The sequence below is a fragment of the Dromaius novaehollandiae genome, chromosome 8, assembly GCF_036370855.1.
Source record: "Dromaius novaehollandiae isolate bDroNov1 chromosome 8, bDroNov1.hap1, whole genome shotgun sequence".
In the NCBI taxonomy this organism is placed as follows: domain Eukaryota; kingdom Metazoa; phylum Chordata; class Aves; order Casuariiformes; family Dromaiidae; genus Dromaius; species Dromaius novaehollandiae.
Genome location: NC_088105.1, coordinates 29605159 through 29629004, shown reverse-complemented (window position 1 = coordinate 29629004; position 23846 = coordinate 29605159). Strand labels below are relative to the sequence as shown.

Below are 23846 nucleotides of genomic sequence, written 5' to 3'. Positions count from 1 at the left end.
GTTAAAGCTCACGCACACAGCAAGGTTTATTTTGTAGGAGTGCCCGTGTTTGCACCGTTCCCTTTGTTGCCATCTGTCAGACTTACTCATTGAAGCTTCTCGCACAGAAAACATCAGTAATGTCAGAACAGCAGGAATTTAGGCAGACAGACACTCCCTCCTGCCCTTAAAAGGTTCGTCTGCATAGTTTTAATAGGGATCACTTTTTGCTCTAACACACAGACACTGAGCATGGTATCACTCACATCCAGATGATGCCAGTACTTCAATACTCCATTTTATGCTCTTTTCTCTAACCAGTTCAAAGCCTCTTAATTTTCCACTTCCTTCTAATCATCCACCCAGATATCCCAGAGCTCAGGCAACTCTTTGCAATGCAGCAAAATTATGGCAGGGCCAGTTGTTAAAGCAGAACACCCAAAATCATAAGGGACTGCAATGAGCACCTTGTCACCGCCCCCAACCCACCCCACAAATACTAATGGATTTCCAAACTCTCCTGACTGCTCACGTATCTGTTCGGTAGAAAATACAGCAATTACTAATATGCTTTATCTCAGTTTCTCCACTGATTCAGTATTAGGAAGGGACGCTGCCTCGCAAAGATTCCCGGAGACAACCCTCAAATGCAATATAAGCACAGCTCACATGGGACCTTTTTTAAAAAAGATATATATGTATTTTTTAAGATGAAGACACTTTATCACTACAACTGCCTCTGTTGCATGTTTTGTGATGTACTAAGCACTTCACTCGAGCTATGAATCATCAACAATGACAGCAGCAGAAACATCCTGTCATAAGCAATGAAGAAACTTCAAATTAAGTATCCTACCAAATAATTTACTGAGATTGCCAATCCACAGTCAAGAGGACTTGCTTATAAAAATCATTTATAATTTAAAAAGGATTGCAGGGACAAAATATAACTCCCCAAAGAATTCAGAAAATGTTAAATCACAAGATGCAAAGGCAGAGGAGGCAGATGAAGACGGGAGACCAGCAAGTCTTCAGCACCACTTGGAGCTTAACAAAACACAAACATTTCTCACATACCTGTAAGGTGATCCATCTGCAAACACTCTGAGAAAAGATATTTAAAAGTCTCCCCAGGCAGGTGCACCTTTCCCCCCCATTCATCATGTCAGCCATTTAAAAACTTCATGCTTACAGCCCGGTCTCAATCTCTGGGTTTTTGTTTTGTTTTTGGTTTTTTTTTTTTTTTTAAATCAACTGCTGGAACAAAAAGCAAGCTCTTTGCTACTCTTCCTAGGGATTTGCAATAAATGCCTCAACATTAATGCTCCCAAAACGGCACACACTAGAAACAATTTGAAACTTCTCATAATCTGAAAAAAAGTTACATTTTTGTCCCTATAGTAAAAATGCTGTCGTGACATAACTGGAGTGGCACTGTCTCCTCCATCCAGGTTGCATTTCATCACTTTCCTTTATTAAAATTATTCCCTCTACAGATTTACTCCCTATTAAATATTACTAGTATCTCCAGGGCTTTTGCCTTTCCAAAACTATGGCACCAAAAACTATTTCAACCATGAGACTATTTCCCTTCCACAGTCCCGCGTCCCATCCGTTCCACTCACCCCAGCTTCCTCAGCAAGCAAACCCGGCATTTCACAGCGGCCGTTTCCTTCGCTCCTCACAGACGTCCGTCCCCAGAGCCCTTCCACCCCACGCACAGGACGAGGCAGACGTTACACACAAAAAGGTAGATGTTACACACAAAACAGAAAGAGCTGCTATCACCTACTTGGGGGTTTCTCCAAATACTCACACTCCCAAAACACAGTTAAGCTTAAATGTTAAGTTCCCTTGATTTCTGTGTAGCCAGCTAACAGACTGGCTTTCTACTCTATTATACAGAGTATATATTCAGGCTATATATGCCACATCATTAAAAAAAACTTGCTATACTCATTCTATGTTGCTGCCTCTAGCTATAACCCAGAGCCAGAAGTCAGTGTGCTGGCTATTTCAGACACAGTAAAAATATTCCTCTGTTTTTTAAGCCTGTTGACCTCCTTTCAGATCTCCCTACCAGGACAGGGAGTCTCCGTGGCCCAGTCACCTACTGACCCCCCCCAACACACTCCTGGCTGTACCTACTCCTGGACACCTTGAGTCCTTGTAAAAATGTTTTATCTGGGGAGAAGTTTTAATTATTATTCACTGTCCTAAAGAGGTAATTTCCTGTTCTAGTAACACATCCAGGTGCATAGGTGCTGAAAGGCAGCAGAATAAGTGATTTTGGGCATACGTGCATGCGTGCAGACTAGCCCTCTGCAACACGGCCTAACGAAGCTCAGAAGCCATCAAGCACCCCCTTACGAATAACTTAAAACTTGGCAAGTGTGCTCAGCAAAGCATTTGAGTGACTTTAAAGACCTCTATCAACACAGGAAAAAGCGGCATTAAAATCCTGAGCCTTAGGATCCATTAAGCTTTTCCAAAACTAAGCGGAAGGAGCAGCACAGTTTGCTCAGCAGCCCCTGCCGCGCTGCCCCTGTGGAGCAGGATCCCCTGGCAAGTCTCACCCGGCCTCATGCTGACGGCAGTGGGGATGCCCTTGCGTGGTGGGGACACCCCGTCTCAGGTCTCAGCTGGACTCAGTGGCAGCCGCGTGGCCTCGCTGGCTGGCCGAGTCCAGTCCAGCCCCATGGACCCAGGTCCAGCCCCAGTCCGGCAAAGCGGCGCCAAGCACCATCTCTGATGCGGCCCTCCCGGCTGATGAAGCTTCGCAGCAGGGAGCAGTGAACACACGAGCCGGTTGTTAAATGGGATTCATTAATCAGATTCCAACTGCTCCACTTCACTAGATGGGAGCTCTCTATTTTTTAAATGCCCAGATTAGTTTAGTGTGAAGCTGTTGAGAGATATAATTTGTCTGAGGAGATGATCTATAGATCACTGAGCGAACACGAACCAGGCTCTCCTACAGCCCGCAGCAGGACCTTCCTCCCCGCTCCGCTCTCCCTCGGCCACTGCTTGTGGAGCGGGGAACAACGAAGCTTCTCCCCTGAACTCCAGCCACGTGCGCCGTCCCGCCGGCACGGAAGTCAGCGAGGTGGCTCCTCTCACAGCATGCTCAGTGCCCAATGCCGGCAGAACGACATCACCTTCCTATGAAGGATAGGGCCTCCAAATCGCAGGGAAATTATCAGCGCTAACTAACACCGCTTTCGGTTAAGGATACAAATTTCTACTATAGCCTTTCCTGCTCGTACCTGTGAACGCACCTGTGTTTAAGAAATAACTTATCAGGGAAATCTCTTTCATTCATATTAGTTACTAGAACATCTTTCTTCACTCCTGCAGATTTTTTCTTTGGTTGTATCTACTGCTGTTCTGGGACTTCACATTGTTTTCCTGCTACACTGCAGAAAGTGTTTAGCACCTAATTGCACAGTCAAGTCCTTTCACATAACTTTTACTTTGACAAGAGTAATTAAAAAAGCTAAATGGCTTGAGGAGCAATTGATTAGGTCGGCAAGCAAAGCTATGTTTGTGCAATACCGAGATGCACATGTACAGAGCAGCAAATTTTTAAAAATCCAATTAAGGATGTGTTCCTGAATGTTTACGATTTAGTGTCCAATTCCACTTAAGATCTCTTCTTGCAAAGTTCCTGTCATATGTTATGTTTGCATATGCACTGTGCATACATCATTCTTGCAAGAATTGGGAAAATTAACCCTACCAAAAAGGGACCCTGCTTCTCTTTGCAAAGAGAAGACTCCAACAACTCCCATCATAGCAATGGAACTAAGTGAGGCTACTTTGTCACTAAAATTGAAAGATCACAAATAATGAAAACCCTTGAGCTTTTGCCAGTTTCTATACCTGCATCACAGAAAAGACAGTAACCCTGTCTCTAGGCATACTCTCTGTGATCTGGCACTGAATGACCTGTTTGCTTGCCTTAAAAATGCTCCTAGTTTACAGTAACAGGAGTTTTAATTTTATTATTTTTTAAACTACATAATTGAAGTTATAAAGTAAAGGACTCCAAAATTACAACAGATGTACCAAAATGATGAGCTCATGAACAGTAATGAAATGGAAAGTGTTGGAAGCCTGAGGTTACACACTAACTTAGAGAAGCTCCTGTAATTTTTTTTAATAAAGCTAATAATTCTACTACAAAAATAGAAGTTAAAAGGGTTTTATTTAAACCACTTCCTTCTCAATAACTTTTTTTTTTTTTGGAAGAATTGAGTACATATTTGAAAAACTGGCAGAAATCTGCAAGGTTTAAAGCGAACAGGATCTTAGAGCAACTATAAGTAAGAAACCGCACAAATGCATAAAAGATAGCGGTCAAACACCAGACACCACCTAATGCCATCTGAATAGCAAAAAGGTGCTGGTGCTTCTCAAATTCCTTGGCTCTGGCTTCCGTATGAGCGGGGGCTTAGGTGTGGATTAGAGGCTGGTTCACAGAAATTGCCAAAACACATGAATAAATTGTCCTGACGGTAGAGTCGGTAAGAGAGCCGGACATGGCTGCGTGACAGTGTCTGCAATGCTTTCAGACAAGGGAAATTCAAGTACCACCAGCTTTGATACCGACCGAGGCAAATCCTCGGCGCATTTTAAGTCCCCCGGCTCCTGCACCGTGTGGTGCCTCCCCGGTATACGGGCAGAGACACCCACCAGCAGGAAGCAGGGACAGGAGCAAGCTAGAGCAGAACCATCACAAACCATCGTAGCCAGCAGAACCGTAGCCCAAACCCTCAGCGTGTTTGGTATAGAAAGTCAAGGACTGCCCCGAGTGCACAAGTTAAATGTGAGATCTTTCGAGGTTAAGCTAAAGACGTCAAGAGAACAGTTTCTTTATATAAACGCATATGCTGAAAGAAGTGATAGGAAGGCTTCTCACATTCACAAATGTGATAATTTAAATGACAAATGTAACAAATTAAACCCAGTGTGTTAGCTAATAGAATATTTAATTACATGCAATGAATTATCACTTAAAGATTTGGGAATTTTAACCAATTATTTTCTGAAAGTGTGAAACATTCCTGAGCACGAGTGTTTTAACGACTCAGTGCTGTCCTCCTGCATCTCCTTCCAGCTTACCTTGTTTATAGCCCTATTCAGTAATAGTTTTTACTTGTTTCCTCGATGTCTTAATTTCCTGCAATAATACATCTGCCATGAATAATTAAGCAACGCATTTGCTGCTTGCTGAAAGCTGAACAAGTGCTATAAATCAGTTCTGGGACCCTCTGCCAGCAGAGTCACAACCAGTGACCTGCTAACATTGGTATTTGTTTTTGCAGGTGAGAGAAGCAGAGCACGAAGCCCAGGAGGAGCCGCTCGGCGGTGCCGGGCAGGGGCTGCCCTCACCCTGGCGCTTCTGCAGAGCACTCGCCAGCCTCTTCTCTTACGCAGCAGGACTCCGAAATCTGCTCTAGCGTTTCCCTTGTGAGGGATGGAAAACTTAAACGCACTGCATTCCTCACGTTTATTCGCTATTTCTTCCTCTCTCACTGTCACAGAGGCTTTGTCCAGCTTCCCGGCTCCATAGGCAGAAGGAGCATGGCCCGAGTGTACGAATCCTTCCCTTCCCAGCACCAAAAGGACGGGCTGCCTCAAGTCCTTCCTTGCGTTTTCACCCCCTTTCTCCTATTGCCTGTGGCTCAACACACAGCATAGGTTACTGGCTAGCAGCAAAGCCCTCAAGGATCATCTACAGTCATGCCCATTATATCCTCTGCAGCTTTATCTTGCTGATTCACGTTCACCCTCAGACAGCTGGGCACACCACCTTCCTCACTTTTTCTTTTTTTTTTTTTTAATACGAAGACTGATAGAAGATGAGAAAAAACTACAAAAACAACAGTGATAACGCCTTCCTACAACATTTCCACTTGCATGCGTATCAGGGGAGAGGAACAATAAAACAACTTTCCATTACCAGAACAGCATCACCTTTTAATTGGAATGAGGTTTACAGTGCAATCGTTTTAAAGAAAACTCAGCTGCACAGAACGCAAGCGGCTCTGGCTTGGCAGAGCACGCATATTAGAAAACTCATCAAGCACAGGTATCCAGCCAGGCCTTGGAAATGTCAGAGTAGCCATTAAGATTCTACATGTCTTAATTTGAGAAGCTCACCAATTCACTAGAAGGTGCAAAAGCTCAGAAAATTTTAAAAGGTCAAAATATAGAAGAGTTCATCATTAAATTTCCTTGCAAAACATTCTCATGCAGAAACAAACCATGTAATGTTCCTGTTTTTAATTCTGTTGACAAAAGACTGTACATATTTTAAAAATGTAATGCTTAGCAGCTGCCAGTCTGCAGAGTTTGCATATATAGCTGTAATATTATCATATTTATTATTCATAACAGGCAACAGACTTGATTCTTGGTCTCGTGAAAAATAATTGCAGTTTCAAGCCAAAGTCTGAGTGCAAAAAACATCCCAACATGATGGCCAGAGTTTCCAGAATTCAGGAACTCCCATAGCAGTCTGGATCTCACTTTAAATCATTTCTATTAAAAAAATTACAATTTTCCATTTTTTTGAGAGCTTTCCAAGTACATGGCTCTTACACAGAACACAGGAAAGAAAGCTTAGGTGGGAAATAGCTTTTTCCGATCCAAAACAGATAGGCAGTGAATTAATTATAACCTTTTAACGAGAAGAATGAGGCACTCCCATCCCACAGAGTCTTGGGACTCCACTCACCAGACAAAAGTCCATGGATTGATGTATAGTTATTCATAGGAAGAAAAACTAATGGAAGGAGAAGAAAAAAAACCTTACATATTGTTTCCATTACTGTTGGCATTAAAGCATTCTACATGTGTGCTATGTTTTTAATACATTTCCGTTTCTATAGACAGAAATATGCAAAAACCCAGATTTTCGTCACAAAGACTTCCAAGGATGGCAGCATACTGATTGTCCCAAAAATGTTTTTCTCACAAAGGCTGCTGGTCAGCCTTGCTCTATACTGCAAGCACTGTTTCTTTCCTAGAGTGGTCCAAAAAGTAGACCCTCCAACCTCAGGAAGAGTCACAAATGCATTAAAGCATGACCCGCTGCAATATCGAGCTGTACTATACAGTCCAGCACAATCACATGAAGTTCCTTAAAATATTTAACAATGAATGAAGAAGAGCATAGAAATTTGATGGTATAAGAGAAACAGGTTTTTGTACATCATGGCAGCAGCCACTATACATGCACCAAAATTCACTGCTTGGCGCAATAGCTGCATGCCCCACAAAACACACGCAACTAAGTGCATTAAACGAACGTGGTTCCCGTTCCCTGTGGAAATTAATGCTGGGGTGGATTCAAAGCAGCTGACAAGTGTAGGCTCTTTTCTCCTACTAGCTGGTAGTAATAATTCATTGTCCCATGGTCTCCCCCCAAATGTGGACACGGACACACGGACCTTTGGACAGAAGCCTTGGGCTTACGCTACGCAGACAGGGAGACAGGATGACCATATTAGTCCTTTCTACTTGAAGGTCTGTAACTGTGAAACTTCAGACATAGCTCTTCGCATGTGCATGTATATACGTACAAACAAAAAGTATGGTAAAGTCCCAAGACAGACAACTACTTGCAGATAACTATGCAATGCATTCTGTACACTACCTGTACCATTTACTGAGCAGGTACAGAGGGGTACAGACTGTACCCCTTCAGAAGAGGACTCATGCACCACAACAGACAGCTGAAAGATCTTTGGTCAGTGTGCAGGTATGGGCAAAAAGATAGCAAAACAATGAGGGTTCATGAGGAAGCTATATACAGAGGATGTCTAAGTCTTTTATTGTCGTCACAGTCTCCCTTGGATTCTGCCCATCAGCTCCTTTCAAGGAGAGCTAGAAAGACAGAGAAGGGCATTGATGAGGACTAAGGGCCTGGAAAACATTTTTGCACAAAGTTAAAGCCAGATGGACAAGAGCAATCGTCACCTGAGAGGAGGATGGGAAAGGACAGGATAAAAATATCAGAGTATCAGGTGACCCAGAGAAAACAGACTGGGAGCCGGTTTTCTTCCTGGTTCATAACTGAAAACAAAGAAACATTCAAGTTAAGATATAACACGGGCAATTCAAAACTTATACGAGGGAGCACTTTGTGTGTGTTTGTATACGAGATTCCACAAATTCCCTTGGAAATTCACATCAATGCTCAACAATCCTTCATGCTGGCAAGCTTTTCCTAATGCCTGACCTGAACTTCCCAGATGCAGTTTAAGCATACTACCTCTTGTCCTAACACGGGGGAGAGAGAACTGGATTCTCTTCGATTAGTCCATCCATCCTGGGAGCATGGTGCTCAAAATTACATGTCATTACACTGGAGGCTTCATCAACGTGAGGAGAGTAGAAAGATTACCTAATGTCTTTGAGACGGTACTCCTCACTTCCACCAGTGTGGTGTTTGCCTCTCGCAAAACACCATGACATCATTGACTCCTGTTCAGTTTCTGATCCACCACACTGCAACACTTTCCTGGATGCCAGCTGTCTAAGCAGTTGCCTCTCATTCTGTATTTATGCAGTGGATTACTATTTTCAAACATCTATCTGCATTTCTCCTTATTGACATGCACCCTTTCAGACAGTTTCACCAATCTGGAAAGATCATTTTGAATTCTAATGGTGTCCTCCAACATGCTTGCAGCTCTTCCCAGCTTGTTGTTGCCTGCAAATTTAATAAGCATGTTCTCTATTCTATCATAGAGATCATTACTGCAAATGCTGAATACTACCAAACTACCAAATACCCACCCTATGAGCAGATGTTTCATGAGAAAAAGTCTCATGAGGCAGTATTGAAAGCCTTACTAAAGATAAATGACATCTACTACCTCTCCATTCACAAGGCCTGTTATCCTGTCATTAAAGGAAATTAGATTTACCTGACCTTGACAAATGTATATTGGGTGTTATTCCTCTGCCTGTGTGGATATAACAATGTTTAGAGCTGTTGCAATTAATAATACTTTACAGAAGCAACAATAAAAAAAAATCAGCTTCCGGTCTTAGAACACTATCTTATTTTTAGGTATGAAATGGAAACTAATTCGAGCGGCATGAAGAAAAAGCAAGAGTATGCGATCTTTCTTCTTACCTTTTTCCCTTAACCATGCAGCATTCATTAGTTATTGTCAGAAGTCTACGTCAAGGCAATTCTGGGCTAAATGGACCTTGAGTTTGAGCTAGTCCAGCAAAGATCATATTACAAAATAATGCATGGTCTCTTTGAAAATCTGACACAAGCCTGGAAAACACCATGTGGTATAATGCATATTACTCTTTATGTTAACTGGAGTTCCTTATATTCCTCAAAATTACAGAGGAAACTGTTCTCATGCAACATAGTGCAGATTAAAGACAATGCCAGAAATTTCAGCTAAATTTGCTTCAGAAAAAAATGCTTCATCTGCAACGGAGGGCTGTGTGCCTAATTGAAAAGATGTTGAACAGTACACAGACACCAACTGAATAATACATATTCTCAGGGATTCTATCTTAATATGCAACACTCTCCCCAGAATAACACCTCCCCCCAATTTTTTTTTCCTGTTCCTAGAATAAAGGCACGCAACTCTACAGCTATAGGAAAACGGTTAATCTTAGCCTCTGAGAAAAAACTGACTTAAATGCGTTAAATGTTTCTTGCACGTATCAAGGCAGAATCAAGGTTGAGCAGGCATCTTCAAGAATGGCAGCTCCAAACTCATGTCCTGCAGCAAAACTACAGTGTAACTTCAACAAAGAAAACTGTATTTACACAATTGCCTCAAGAAAGAGAAAAATGCATCAGAAAACAAAGCCCATAGTGTCTATGTGAACTAATAACTTCTGTACGTGTCACATCCAGGTGCTACCAGATCTGGAGGACTGCCTCCATTGTGCGCCTCTGGGGCTTGGAAAGGCTGAGATTAGAGAGGCTCCATCTTCATTCCCAGAATGAATATACGGGTAAATTATAGTTACATACAAGCTCAGACAGCATTCTTTAGTAACATGCATTTTAATGATTTAGCATGAAATTCCCTTAATATTATTCAACAGTGTATCTTGCTATGGGACACTCCCTTCCACAAACCAAGCTCTGTTTTCTCTGCAACACTGAAATGCATCTGCAGTAATGTCAAATGTCACATTTTAAATTTGTATTCATAGACATTTTAAAATTGAGACATATGAATAACAGCACAGCCTGTTTTAAAGGGTATAGAAATATTTTTTTACCCTCCCTGTTGCAACAACATCTAAAGACGTTTTCTGCAGAAAGCTCCAAAAAGCAAGCACTCGACACAAAAAATACAGCCCCTCAACTTGCACTTTGGCTGAAGACCAAACAGGGCACATTTCAGCCAGGAAAGAAACTCATAAAAAGCTGAAAACAGGTTTTAATGAAAAACAACTCCTGCTAGAACGTGTGTAATACAGCATTTAAAAATTATGTTGGAAGTCTGTAAATGTCATGCATAAATGACAAGTAAACAGCCCAGACCATTACCTCCTCTTATGCCAAACTGGAGCAAAGCGAAGCCTTTCCAGGCCTCGGACGATCCTCACCACCCTCCCAGGCGCCGCTCTGTTTATGCTAAATTCCTTGCAGTCAGCATGCCAAGAATGAACACACCATGCCAGGAGAAGGCATCCATGTTTTACACGGGAACATTAAAATATTTGCTTTATCTTCCCCTTCATGCTTCAAATTCTACTGGTGCTCACTCCCTACTCCCCACTCCAATATCCCTGTTTATTAAATCTCCCATAAATTGAAAGTGGTGAAGGCATGAGAGAGGTTCATTCCATAAGGGCTTTTTTCACACTCTAAAACTACAGAACGCTCATCTGTTTGATGCTAAATGAGACATTAAAATACAGATCCATCCACTTTGTATCAATATTTTAATTGTCCTCAGTATTTCACAAAACTTTCACCAATTATCATTCAGTTTTGCATTGTCTTTTCCCTCATAGATAAATACTATGCAAGTACAACATATCTACAGCCTTCCCACCTCCAAGCTGTGTTTTTTCAAACACAAAGACCAAAATCCTTTCTGAAACCAATTCATGGTAATTCTCACATTTAGATCAAAAAGTTACTTATTTCTTCCAGCACAACAGAAACATTTGAAAAATTCCCCATTTTTCCCCCTCAAAAGAAAGTTAAAAACAAAACAAAACAATCCACCCAAACAAACCAGATTCCCTCAACATATCTGCTTTGCATTTGAGCAATCTGGAGAATTTCAGCCTCGGAGATAACTGAAGTTTCAAGTTTGAAAACCAAGCAAGTGCCATCTTTGCCTTATGCACAGCCCGACTATGAAAGCAGTAATTTGGCACCACATTTACGTCTAACACCCTTACAAGCCATGAACTGGATTTGACAAGCTGGTGAAAATGTACCATCCTTTCTGCCAGGCACATTCGTGCTAATGCCAAGACTCAAAATGGTTATTACAAAGGGAGATTTTTAGGGGCAAAAAAGGTGCATGAATAAAGTTGCTGTGTATCTCCCGGCTTTTTTAAAGCCCTCTTTTCAAAACAACTTTTAGCAGAAGTAACAAAACAGTCACAGCAGAGTTGAAGTGAATTTGTCTAAAAATAAATCCAAAGAAAACACGTAGGTGTTCTGCACTCTGATATCTAAGTACAGAGGCTCAAGGGTCATACTCTCTTCTACCCACACGGCAATTAGCTTGAGAGGGCTTTTTTTCCACTAGCCTTTGAGGTGAACCAGCAGAAGCATCACAAGCAGACAGAATTAAAAAAAAAAAAAAAACAAAAAACAAAAAACCCAGACAGACAGACATGAAAAGCTTCCAGAAAAAACACTATTAACTGAAGAAGAATAGCTATGAGCAGTACACACAAACCACGTTCAAACCTCTGCTCTCCATGCTGAGATTATTCAGCATACCCACTCAGAGCGGTCACTCCTGGTGGCACAAACCTCTGTGGTGAAATTTTCATTGCTTTAGGTTTTGATGAGATATTATCTTCATGCCTCCAGCCAATTTTATATAATACATTACGGGAGGTTGTACTGTTAGTTACTAAAAAGGACTGGAAATCCTGGGTAACACATCCAATGAAGGGACACCTGAAAAGCACAGCAAGACTGCAAGCTCATTCCAGACTTTATAACATGAAACAGAAAGTGTTTTGTAATTATTCCTTTTTGATAGTATGTTTATTGTATTAGACCTTATTGTGAAGGCCTAATGTTACAATGCATCACAGAAAGCCCAACCTTAACAGACTTACAGGGCAAAATCTAGCATTGCAGCCTACAATTCTTTTACAGATGTAAAGCAATCATCCACCATAAAAAGTGTTTGGTTTAATCCAATAATCATGTTTCAAAAGACATTTCTGAGACTTGAGACTTCCAGTATGCATCCTACAGTGTTTTCACACCAGCAATATAAATGAGATGTCTTCAACATGGACAAAGCACCAATTCTCACAAAGGGCTAAATATAGGATTCAATTAGAAGTACACTACTGCTTTTGAGCTACTGATACATAAAGATAGCCAGCTTACCAGAGAAAAACCATCCATGAACAGATGGGATTTTTTTTTTTTTTAAAAACCAAACGTGTTCACCATCAAAAATAGATCGACTAACGTTTTGAGCAGTCAAGATTTCACACACTTGCTTTTTCACAAAAATGAGCTTGATCATCTTACATTACAGAATCATTCTGAAGTACGAACATAACGAACAGATAATCAGAGAACCAAAAAGCACCCATATTACTACTTTGTTTTTTGCAAATGTTCAGCTAAAACACTGAAAGCTCCAGCAGAGCCCATACTTTTTCTCCACCTGAGGTCTGTATTACTAGTAGCCAGGAGTAGCACGACAAACCATTATTTCATCACTGTTTCCTGGCACTCCTTTCCATCTGCAAAGAATGCCACCATCGCTACTATAGGATATTTTAAACATCTCCCTACACTATTCACAGCAGCCTGTAGAGACACCATCACAACTAAATTATTTGCATCTGGGAATAAATGCAACTAACTTGCAACTAAACTTGAAAAATAAAGGTAGAACCTTATCAAGATTGGTGGGACAGTAAGAAAGAAGAAGGGCAGCTTACCCGTACAGAATTACGTGGATAACTTCATGAGCTGGGATCCACCAAAACATGTTTTAAGGGCAGTTAAGGGCAGATATTCAGGAAAAAGAAATGCAAGCCACACTTACAAAACAGGAGTTTGAAATCAGAGGTTCAGAAAGTGATTCAAAGGTCACTGCAGAGAACTGTGTCCCCAAGTCAATGCCATGGGCAAAAGGGCTAAAGTGCTGTTGCAGCATGGTGGCAAGATGTGGCCACTTCTCCTCCTCTTCTAGGCCTTGGTGAGACAGTTAGTCCTGGTGACTGGACTATAAAAACACACTGAAAGGTCTGGAAGATAAAGAAGAACTACAGAAATTCTCTCTGATCACAAAGCCAAAATTCAACCCATTTTTCTGCAATGAAAGATACAAAGCTTTCAACCTAACTCCTACAAAAGAAGCTGAAGAAATGCCCTGACCACAGTCTGTAACTTGCTTCACAGGGAGACTGCATTGAAGAGCAGAAGTCTCTAGCCTAGCTGGCACAGGGGTTACAATATCCAGTGTCTGAACCCGAAAATGCACAAACCAAGCTTGAAATATAGATTTGTGAAAGCAATGATTTGCCATTTTTACAAATTACACAGGAGATGAGTAAATTCTCCACCATTTAGTCGTCAAATCATGATTTGATGGCCTCCTAAAAGCTACATGCTAGCTCATCCACAGCTGTTAAAGTACATGCAGAAATTACTAGGTGAAATTATACAGCCCATGCTATGCAAGAGGTCAGAGTAGAAGACTATAATGATCTGACTTCTGGCCTTAAGATCTATGAATCTACACTGAAGATAAAAATTTTAAGGAGGTAGTTTTACTGTTTTTCTGTATCACCTAGCTAATACGAGCATTCCTGACACACTCTCTCTCAAAAAAGTATTAAATATCTCTGCCCCTCAACATCTCTCACTCCGCTGGATAACTTCCATGGGGATTTAAACATGGGGACTCTCTTGAGAAGGCAAGAGATCAGCTCTGGCTGCTCAGTTTAGTCTGAGTTTTCATGTGATCATGAATGACGTGGATGTTAACCAAGGATGCTGCTTAGGACATGCACACATGTTGCAGAGCAGCAGTAAGTGCGTTAAACACAGGTCCGTGGCCTAAAGGCACAAGTCGGACCCTGTGCTGCTGCAGTCCTCACGCAAACACAGGCGCCAAGGTACCGCTGATCACCGACAACATGCTCAGAGCTGCGCAAGAGCAAAGCCCGGAGCCACCCTGTCCAAAGCTATCCCAGCACCTCTCCAGGCTCAGGAGTCCCTGAGGTACAAGTCCCTGAAGGCTGAAAGATGACACCAGAAAGGCATCACTATATATTTAGTCTATTCTGTTCTCTACTCCACTCTCCACAGGCCTTCGTAGTGACCGCTGCTGCACAAGGCATTTGGGGCTAGGGAATCTGTTGATCTAAGAGCTGATGTTAGCTTTAGGTACAAAGAAAAGGGAAGACAAATTACAAAGCTGTGGCCTGTTGTAGGTAGCTACCCAAACTAATTCACACAATTCTAGTGCAAGTTCCAGAGCAAGAAGGGACATGGCTATAAATGCAGAGGAAGTTCTGCTGTCTGCTTTCAACATGGTCCCTGCTCTCAGCGCATCCTACTTACCTTGACATCTGCAACGTTCAGTTACAGGCAGACAGCGTTTAGATATTTTGAAGGGAAGCATGGAATCCATTTATTTCTAAATATACATATGATGACTGGGGACACCAAAAACAAAGTTGCACAATAACTGTGGTTAATACTTCAAGCTGCCCCTTAATGATGCATCCACTATGCCTTGGATCCCAGGGTTTCTCTAAACAATATTTTACATGCTTGTTTTACTGGTGGAATTTGTCAAGCTAGTCAAGGTGGAATTGTAGAAAATTAGTATTTACCTGTGTTACAACACCTGGATCAGATCAGACCATTACACATAATCACTACATGCACTGTTTTAGGGACAGGCATGCAAACAAAGAAAGCAGGAAGCAAAAATACATGTGAGGTGGCTATGGAGAAGCCTCAGGTCCAGCTAGTTGGACTGGACCCTACTGCCCAGCTCTGCAAAGCAACTCTGTTTTCTCAAGCACAACAGCAAGTTTGTCACCACATCGACATATCACCTTCCTGTTTTTTCTTGTAAGGCATCTCCTCAGTCTAATTAGCCTCCAAGAAACACTGTTAGTGGTTTTTAAAAAAAATCTGTATGACACACATCCTTCTGATGTAAAGAGATTATCCCTCGCAAGGGCAGGAAAGCCTCATGATGGTCCAGATTTTGGTTCACTGCTCCCAAGAGGTGGTGAGAGGCCAGGGACCAGCCATCGCCAGCCCACACTCGCTGCTGCACGCTCTCCCCTGTTCCCCTCCAACAAAAGCAAAGTTTGCTCTGTATCTCTAGAAATCAGAAGGTGCAAATTGTTTGTTTACCAGGTATCACTTCGCACATAGTTGGCCTAAGTTCTCTCTCAGTTCTTTCTTTCTACAAGGTCACTTTTGAAGTGGTTTTCTTGTTTAAGCCCTTTGAAATTCTGTGCAAGACGAACCAAGATACATTTCCGTTAGAAAACACTTTGGGTGGGTCACCTAGTCTCTTCCTTTGGCTAATGGAAGCTGTGCCCAGGACATCAAAAAACCCCTAATTTAAAATAGAAAAAACAAAAAACAACAACAACAACGAAATCAACAAAACACATTGCTGATGATCTCTGGTGACAGTATTGATTTTCTGTCTGGTCTCTCTGCATTTTAAGAGATTTTTTTTGGTTGTTTTTTATTTTATTAGAGTAAATGACATATTTCCAAAGGCTGGAAAAGAGCATCTTTTAGCTGACAATTGAGCTGAACATTAAATGAAATCTGCAAAGCCATTTTTCCCATGCACAATCAAAAGCTGACAGACAGGGACGCACAGAGTGCTTAAAAGAAAAAAACACACAAGCAAGCTGAGGGAGAAAGTGTAAAACAGTCATCCTGAATCAGCTCCAAGCTGCTCTAATGGAATTAGGGTCACCCTGACAGAAACACAGTCAGATCACAGAGAAAATTTAATAATTTCTTACTGCAGTCTGTAAAAGCAGAGGAGGATTTGAAAGTGCTTTCTGCCAAATTAGCGCTTCAGTACCCACCGCTCACGCACACGTGGCCCTTCCTGCTCACCTTCTCCCCGTAACACCTCACCAGGGGCTGTGAAGCCACCGAGCTGTCCCGCTCGCGGAGAGGAACCCAGACAGCACCTCTTTTCTGACCCAGTGCCATATGCTTAACCTCCGGATGCCTCTTCACTTCCTCGGCGCTGACGTCACCCGCAGCTCCCGTGAGCTCGCTTCCAAGGGAGGCACCGTAGCGCGCCCAGCACTAATTCCACTGCGCGATACATACTCAATCTGTTTTATCTCACGCGTTAACGTCTCGCTATCAGCCAGCTGCCTAATTGTCAGCAAGCTACAGCAGCAACACTGAAATCTGTTGTGACAACAACGGCTACAAAACACAGATTGAGGAGGCAGGGAAGCCCAGGTCTGCGTGGTCTCCCGAGCATCACGGCAGCCCCGAACAACACCGCAGTCTGCCATCACATGCGGCACAGCTGAGCTGCAACGACTCCCTCTCTGCCCTCAATCCTCACCATTCCTATAAAGAGCAATTTTGCAGACTGATTAGGAATTCAGACACAAGGATAATCCTGCTCCCTCTATTCTACTGCTTTTCATTGGAGAAATGTAAGAGTGCTCTGCAGATACAGAGCCCACCATCCCTATACTACCATCAAGCAGCGCTGCATGAGGGAAGGGAAGAACCAGAGTGAAACCCCAAAAACCACTCTACAACCCCAAGCCATATTACATCAGGAACCAACCAGACAAACACACTGTCTTTGAGGCCACCAAGATGCTTGGAGGACCAAAAAAACCAAGAAGGTGCACATGGTGTGCTCCTTCCACAGTGCCCCTTTCTCGCTTCTGCAGCAAGCTCCAGCACCCGGGCATTATCATACCTTCCCCTCACCCTTCCTTCCTCGCCTGAACCAGGTCCCCCAATGCCATATTCACTATCACATCTCATGATCTGCATCGCTGACAGCGGCATAGGAAACATGCAGGGTTTAGGGAGGATCTTTTTTCTTCTATTTTTAAAACGGAACAAAGTTTCTGCCTCTAGGATATTCATCTCTTTTCCTGAAATCTTACTGCTCCGATTTCCCAGAGCCACTGAGGAAAGGAACAAATGCAACTTCTTGCAGTCCTGCCACTGGAAACGCAGATGTTTTCCTCCCCTTCCAGTTCTCAAATGCAGAGATGCAGAGCAGGCCTTCTCACACAGCTCCTGTCACCGAGAAAGACTCAATAGGGCAAGATAACAGAAAAGCCCCAAGTTAATAAATGTATAGAGCAACACTCTCCATCCTAGGAAACCCTTAGTTAATCTGTGGTGGCTGTGGCAGTTAAAAGGTCATTCTCCTGCAGACCTGCCTTCCAGATTAGGAAAAAGTAATTCAGAGTCTCTCTGAGCCAGAGAAAAAGGCATACATACAGATTTGTTTGCTTCTCAAGAGAGGAAGTGTTGCACATCTGAGACACCAATATTTGGATCTGGGCCTGTGAAACAGAGCCAATTTTGTTAAATCTAAGCACGTGGAATTATTCCACAGAATTAGCAAACCATATCTACTGCAGATTACCCTTAGGCCACAAACCATCGCAGGAGATCTTAAACTCCAGCAGCTTTTGTATACCTGATGGACTGATGCTTTTGTCCTTTGTGGGGGCTAGGATAAAGATAATAAACCTATGAGAATTTTTCTATACCTCAGAATGTGATGCATACACCTTACTGTGCCAGACTCCAAAATGAGCTAAAATCTGTAGGGATAAAATAAACTAAACAAACATCTTCCAGCAGCATCAGCAGCCAAGAGACAAAGCTGAGGAAGGAGGCAGCTGCTGCAAAATGATTGCTGCCCCCAGTTTAGCTGGCATCTTGGAGACTCAAACAGACCACACGCTGATCTGCTATCTGTGCAAGCCACCGCTAGTGATGACAAGAACAGTGAAATTTGTACCTTTCTTCATATTCCCACTCACTCTCCTCTCCAGCTTCTCTAAATCTACTCCTCCCCTTCAGTCAAGGACATTTAGGCCCCCCCAGTTTGTCTTCTCCCTTCAGCCAGGCTCTTCCCAACTGGTATCAAGTTCTCCTTCAACTTTCACAAAATCACAACTTAATTACAAGCCTAGTGACAAACTGCAGCTGGAGGGAGAAGCAGATGGTTGGTGGCAGCACAGGAGGCACATCGCGGTCACCTCTCTGTTCTGGCTGAGGCGCCCCAGGAGCCCTGGGCACTTTCGGAGGCACTGAATATTCACAACTGCCAAAGCATCCACAACAAACGTGCAAATGTTTGGCCTGGCCTGCTCTGAAAAACAAATCTGAAAGTATTATATGTTAACACACAGAAGCATTCAACACTGCACAGGTACACGCAGCTATTAACCAAAGCACCATGCCTACATGCGATGGGCTGCTCCACTCTGAGCTGGTGATGGAGAGTTGCAGTGAAGACCAACTTCCTAAGGGCACACTTTCCACCTCAGAAATTGCACCACTTCTCGTTGTGGCAAGGAACTGCAAGCAGCCGGGAAGCTGCACAACAAAAACGTTTGGTGGAGAAGACAACCTCATTCAAAACAGAAGTAGGCAAATAGGAGGAAATCTGGAGCATGTTGTGGTGTGGGAAGATGTGAAGGGAGGGAATAAACCAGTTACTGATTTAAAAAAATATATAAATAAGAAAAAAAAGGGGCGAGGGAGGGAAGAAGTGCCTTTAGATATGACTGCACAAATATCTTGGGATAGCCTAGCAAATACATACCATGAGTTATGACTACACAGTGAACCCGCAAGGTTTTCTGTGCTCTGCACAACACTCCCACTTCAAGGCATTTTCACTAGCCCACCATTAGCCCAGTTTCTCCTCTTGTCTCTCCACAATGGCCTTTTGTGCACAGCCTTCTCATTTCTCTCCTCGATAGAGCTAATCAAAGGCAGACACAGCGGCTCCACAAGACTATCAGAACAACAGAGGTGGACACAGCAGCTTAAAGCAGCCCACAAGGAAATGTTGCACTTTAACTCTACTGAAATACAGGTCTAGGAGAGCCACACCAGCAGGAAAAATTTCGCATCCTTTCCTAGCAGCTCTCAGTCACCCCAGCTGACTCAAGAGACACACCTCAATGCTACAGAAATTACAAAGCTGGTAAAAGAACAAGGAAAATAAAGTAACAGAGATTACTGAGACCACAATATTTCTCTCTTCCTCCGCCCCCAATTTTCTTTACTCATCTGTAGATGTTAAAAATCAAATTGTCAGGTTTTGATCTTGCAGCTGTTACAGAAGCTCTTCCTGTGTTTGAATAAATTTCCTGAGTCTTTTTAGTTCTACTTGTGCCCCTTCAGACACATACCGCTTATCTGCATTGCACACACCGGAAAATAAAGATATTTGGGGGGTTATTCCCTAGTCCTCAGTACTTCCTTTCTTTTACATGCCAAAAAGGTTTAATATTTGTTGAAAGAAAACTTGCAAGGTATTTAAGGTTTCAAAAGTTATAATGGTACTTACTGTCCGCTCCTGCTGAAGGCAGCATCAAGCAGCACAGAATGACTGCTGGCACAGTGAATACTGGGACACAGAAGTTAGGCACCATATTCCAAAGCAGAGCAAGTCCTCTTCTGTCTGAGGCAAGTGGTCAGTACATCCAGTGTTACAGACAGACTCACTCCTGTAAACCGAGAGGCAGGGAGAGAAAAAAGGAAAATGATCAAATACAATACATGGATTAACTGCTGATATCACAAAGTACACTGTAGATACATAAATACAGATATTTCTAAGTGAAATTTAACCACCTTCCCCATTTGAGCAGCATGGCACCATCCTGATGCTCCCACATTCAGTGCCACAAACGCACCACCATCTCCAAGTTTGTCTTTACGTCTAGTTTCTATTATGGCCCATAAACAAACCCATTAGTTGTTCTTATTTATGTGTTCATACAACAAATAGTTCTGAAGCTGCATGCTGCAAGAAACACAGAGACTTAAGCTCATGTAACTCTTCACGTGTCTGCCCAAGAGAGACATGCTTGACTGCGTATTAGGGTGGTTTACTCCATGTTAAATCTAGCTGCCCCCACGACTGGGCCAGCACACACCAAGAGCATCCTTTTGTAGCAGCAGCTGCACCCGTGCTTGAGACAGGTCCAAGCACGAGACACAGGAACTGAAGCAAATCCCCTGCTGTTCAGAGGGCTACTGGGGACCCTGGCAGAAAGTTTTTGAGAAAAGTGAGTGTAAGGAGAAGTCTCACCCAAAGCCAAGAGCTAAGCCTCATCCTCCCCAAAACAGAGAGAGGATTGTCTAAAAGGACTGAGGATTAGATACACCTTCTCCAAAGCAAAGTAAATTGTCTTGGGAATTGGCTTGACTTGGGCATCTACTTGGATATAGAAATACAAAAAAAATCCTTAAAATTCAACTAGAAGGACAAGTATTTAAAAGGAATGTAATTCCTGTGTATCTGTTCCTTTATCTTTTCTATAGAAGAGAGTCATTTTACTTAAAGGTAAAAGTTTGTCTACAGTTTGTCTGTTAGGACAGATTTTAAAGGATGGAGGCTCAGTCTTTCAGCGCTGGGCCTCTCGATGTCAGCTCAAGAGTCCTTCAAGAGTCAATGAGGCTTTCCTTAGCTAAGCTACAACTGAAAGTTGGCAACAAAGCGTTAATAGTAAAAAACAAACAAAACACAACAAAAACAACAGCAACAACAGAAAACCCTCACATCAGCAGACGTTAGCCTGAAATTCAGTGACAACCAGCAGGGCGATGGGGAAAAGACTGAAGACCTGAAGGTTTCCTGAGACTGCAGCAGTGCTTTGGAGAAATGAGGTGTCCAGTGCTGTACACACAAGTAACACAATTCTGGGTCCCGTGAGTATCCTTGAAGCAAAGTACCTGTGAGCACACACACTACACTGCAAGACCCACCACACTACTCTTGCTCCCAGACATTTCGAAAGTATGCTTAAGTCTGGTCTAACAAAGGTATTTTTGTTTTGCTGAATTCTTGGAAGAGGAAGTGTCTTACTTTTTTGGGGGAGGGACAGAGCCTTTCATGGAGGTAAGTATTGCATGTTATGTACATGTTTACTTCTGACAAAAACAAAATGTTCAAAAAATGCCAGCTATGACAGTGTTCAGGGAAATCCGCAGGAAATCTCAGGAGAATCCATCTAGACAAATATTTATATTGCATCGTACTAACAAACAGCAGATCACAATTTTTCTCCATTCTGTTACTATATTTGCACAGTAAATCTTTTCACACGTTATAATATCACACAATACAAAGAAATCTTTATTTATGCAATGTCTTCTACAGCCAAGACATCTGAAAATACTTTGCAAAATAACCTAGTGCTAGCCTAGATGCAGAGAGAATACTGATCATCTCGTCCTGCTTTTATTATCTCAATGAAAAAAATAAATCCAAGTAAGCTCAGTGGCAAGATTCTGCATGCTGAAAGAAAGGCTCTTCGTATCAGCCACACATTCAGGTCTCTTTGTTGATCTCCAGCCTCCAAATCCTCATTTGTCTCTCGCCCAAGAATTACTAAAAGCACCATTAACATGTCTTGTACTGCAGAGACAGACACAGATAGCTGTATCTTTATCGCAGCATCAACTCTTTTGCAAAGGGAAACTCAATTCAATCCCCAAGCAGTTTGCCCAGTGTTAGCCAGCTCTCCAAATATGGTACACAAGGGAACAAGAAGTGGTGCCTGGATTAAGAGTGAAGATTAAAGTCTCTAAATTCTGTGCGTATGGTGCTAATTTGTGCAGTCCAGAAAAAGAAACCCACTGAAGCACACATTAAGCAGCATTACATCTGGCTCAACAACAGCCAGAATTTTAAGAGGCTACTCTTCTTGGGAAAAACACACCGAGGGTTGAAATTACTGTGTCAAAACTAATGATGTGTGTCAAACTCTCTCAGATTAGGACAGAGAACAAGTTTTACAGGTGGTGCTGAAAACATCTTAGGTATGTATCAGACCACATTGAGGATGAATAGCTTTCAGAGAGCTTTTCCTCTTTCATTCACTTCCATTAACAACAAAAGTGCCTGATCTAATGGTGTATCTTGATTGCTCGGAAGTCATGTGAATGGCACCTCCACGGCCATCATTCAGGAGCAACTCTCAGGAACACAAAAACCTCAGCTAAAGAACAGGTCTGTCTCTTGATTTCTGTCTCCTTTCAGCAAATGTATTCAAGTTCTCTCCAGTTTCAGGCTTGACAGATTTATAACTTTCCTCTCGAGCCCATGAGATACATACAACTTGCACCATGCAAAACTGATGAATTGTCAGTTACTCCACCAGATGCTTTATAGACTTGATCTTTTTGCAACTGTTTAGTGTTCTATAATAATTTACCATCTGGAAGATGAGCCAGAGTTTCCTATGCAAGACTGCTGTCTGTCCCTCCAAACATAATAGAGCACCTTTGGCCCTCAACAGGAAGACGCTTCTCTGTTCCCTCTTTCTACCTTTCCTCTGTATATAGAAAAGTTGACTGCATACAATATTTAAAGCCCTTTAAATTGAAATGGTTTAAATTTTTATAAAACTGAGTAACTGTTATTCTCTTTTGAAAGTGAAAACATGAAAAAGACTCTCCAAGTGGTTCAGCTCTCCCATTTTTAGAAGACAATTGCTCTCTCCCCAGCAAAACAACCTGATACCCAAAGGGAGATGTTAGCTTAAGCACAATTAACCCCTAGAAGGCCAGTGTTACTCTCAGAGTTATGAACAGCATCCTTGAACCAAAGCTACAGCCTCTGGGGTAGAAAATCCTAGTTTTCTGAAGTAGAAAGGCAGCATAAGAAGGAAATTAGCTATAAATCAAGTAAGGTAGACTCTGGTAATGAGCTAAATAGATTACGTAGACAACCAACTAATGCTCTTAATACCCCTACCGTTCCATTTGCCCCCACAACCAAATGCCTCTTCAAGCTGCTGTCTCTTGCATCTGGAATCGTCTCCCATGACCTCAAGCTCCTTCATTTAAACTCTCATTTAATCTCACTGCTTTGGCTAGTAGCATCCCGCTACTAATATCGCATCTGGGAGCCCAGATACTGTTTGGAAAGGTCTTTCAAAAAATACATCTACATTCTCATTGCCATTTCTGCATCTGGTCCTGGCAATATTATAAACTCTAGCCCACGTAACCCAAAAGGAGGCTGAGGTTAAGCATTCCAGATGGCTCTGTAAAAACATCTCTGAGTTTAGCAAGTTAAACTTCTTCCTCTGCTCCATACTCAATGTTAGAAATACCAAGTGCTAGTTTGGCAGAAAACTAAAGAGCTGGAAAACACGACAATAACAAAAAAAAGCAAACATTTTAAATATAGCCGATTTTGCCATGGGGCAGGTGGATGCAAAAGAGGAGGTCTTGAGAACATTTTTAAAACCTACATGGTTTGATTCTTTCAGACAAGCAGAAAAAGCTGGACTCATTTAAAACAGAGCCAGGAATACCAACAGCTCATTTGGTACTAGAAAATTCTGGCAATAAGTATGTCCCACAGGAGGCTGCAAAGAGATTAGAAAAAGCAGGCAACTTTCAA

General features: G+C 42.3%; 1 protein-coding gene across 5 annotated transcripts in view; it reads right to left on the bottom strand.

Moving 5' to 3' along the window:
- Positions 1 to 23846, bottom strand: part of PTPRF (protein tyrosine phosphatase receptor type F) — a 394663-nt gene that overhangs the window by 235479 nt on the left and 135338 nt on the right. For all 5 annotated transcript variants that reach the window (XM_064516086.1, XM_064516084.1, XM_064516088.1 and 2 more), the window contains one exon: positions 19776 to 19935. In XM_064516086.1, coding sequence (XP_064372156.1) covers positions 19776 to 19860 — 85 coding nt within the window. In that variant the 5' untranslated portion in view covers positions 19861 to 19935. The remainder of the gene's footprint in view (positions 1 to 19775; positions 19936 to 23846) is intronic.